The 1,771-nt window shown below is 35.6% G+C and overlaps 1 protein-coding gene across 1 annotated transcript; it reads left to right on the top strand.

Moving 5' to 3' along the window:
• Nucleotides 1-715: 715 nt before the first annotated feature.
• On the top strand, nt 716-1,528 carry LOC112013190 (uncharacterized). Its single transcript, XM_024045577.2, has one exon. The coding sequence runs from the start codon at nt 876-878 to the stop codon at nt 1,233-1,235; it is 360 nt and encodes a 119-aa protein (XP_023901345.1). The 5' UTR covers nt 716-875; the 3' UTR covers nt 1,236-1,528.
• The last annotated feature ends 243 nt before the right edge of the window (nt 1,529-1,771 follow it).

The following is a 1,771-nucleotide window of genomic DNA, read 5'->3' as shown; positions in this document are numbered from 1 at the left end:
TGGGAATGTGGATTCCCTTTGAAACAGGTGGGAATCCAGATTCCCAAGCTTAAAGGAAACACTATCATCTCACATTCCTAAAAATCTTAAAGAAATTTCCAATGAAACCAAACATAGGAATAGCTACATTCCTAGGAATGTGATTCCTAGGAATCACATTCCTAGGAATTTAGATGCCAGGAGTAATGTGGATTCCCCCGTACCAAACGCCACCTTAGGGTATTTATTAAAATTTTTCAATATATTATTTAAATTTTAAAATACTAAGTATTTTTTACCATAGACAAAAGGTATTATCATATTTAGTCTGTATCAGTGTATTCTCCAAGGACAAAGTGGGGACGCCGTAAAGTCTACAGTAATAAATACAATCTAGATCCGAAGTTCCAAACAATGGAAAGCCCTTTAACAAAACCCAAGTAAACTCTAACATATAAATACATGAAACATGGTCTTTCGTATTCTTTTGATTTGATTTAATAATTCGTTTAAAGTAAATTTTTATTAAAAATAATAATTAATGTTTCGATAATTTATTTTTTATTTTTTATAAAAGTAGTATTAATTTTTTTTAAAAATAAATGGTTAACTAATATCACATTCGTGTATAAATACACAAAACACGACCTTTTGTATTCTTTTAATGAGATTTAAAAGTTAAACCCCATTCTTAATTTCTTTTAGGCATACGCGTCTCAAGCCCCTATTTTAAGACCATGACGCACCTCTCCCACTCACTCTTCTTGAAAACCAAAACAAAAGCCACATAGAAAGGAAAAAAAAAAAAAAAAACACACACACACACCCAATAAACCAGAACTCACAAACCCTCCAGACCCAACGCTACAACAACAACAACAACAACAAAAACAAAAATGATAGAAGAAAGACAAGCTGGTGCACCCCATGGTGTCCTACTAGCTGTAGTTGTGGCCATGATACTAGCTGTGCCACTCCTTGTTGGTGACCAAGGTGAGGCCATCACTGAAGCCATTTCTGAGCTCTTGAGCCCAGTTGGGCTTCTTCTCCTCCCAATAATCCTCCTCCTCACAATCCAGTTCCTCTCCTCAGATCGTGGCTCCTTCATCTCTAGCTTCTTCTCAACTGGTGAGCCTGACACAATCCATAGGGTTAGTGGGTCACCCTTTGGGGTTGCGCTAGTTTTGGTCCTCATTTTGTTTCTCTTGTACAATCGCTTCTCAATCTTTGGTGGTGGTGATGATTCCGGTGATTAAACATGTTGTATGGATCTGGGTTTAATTTTTGAGGCTGTACTTTCTTTTTTTATTTTTATTTTTGTTGTATACGGTATAATAGGTACGTAGATATTTTACTTTTTGTTTTTTTGTTTTTAATTTAAATTTTATGTATGAACATGGATATGGGGTGGTTTGTAATTTTAGGTAGATTTATCATGTATTATTCTGATCGTTGAGAAATTTATGTAGTGTTACAAAATTACCCTTGATGTATTTGTTATGTTAATTATTATGTTTATTATGAGTGAAGGGCATTACTGTCTTGTTAATTTGAATTTGTACATAAAGTTACGTACGGGGCTGAGTGTGAAATGACATGTGGTGGTCAGCGGAGCCACTGTCGGTGCTGGTGGCGCAGTGGTAGCTGTGACTCTCTCTCTCTTTCTCATTGCTTTTTGTCGTTTATTGACGCTCCTTTACCGCTTTTGTTGGTTTTTCGCTCACGCTTCCACGTGGCCCCACCTTATTTCGCTGAATTTTGATGTAAATAATAATTAAATATGTAATCAGTC

Source organism: Quercus suber, unplaced genomic scaffold (genome assembly GCF_002906115.3).
Source record: "Quercus suber isolate HL8 unplaced genomic scaffold, Cork oak 2.0 scaffold_761, whole genome shotgun sequence".
In the NCBI taxonomy this organism is placed as follows: domain Eukaryota; kingdom Viridiplantae; phylum Streptophyta; class Magnoliopsida; order Fagales; family Fagaceae; genus Quercus; species Quercus suber.
The sequence above is the reverse complement of the archived record's forward strand: the minus strand, read 5'-3'. Positions and strand labels throughout refer to the sequence as shown.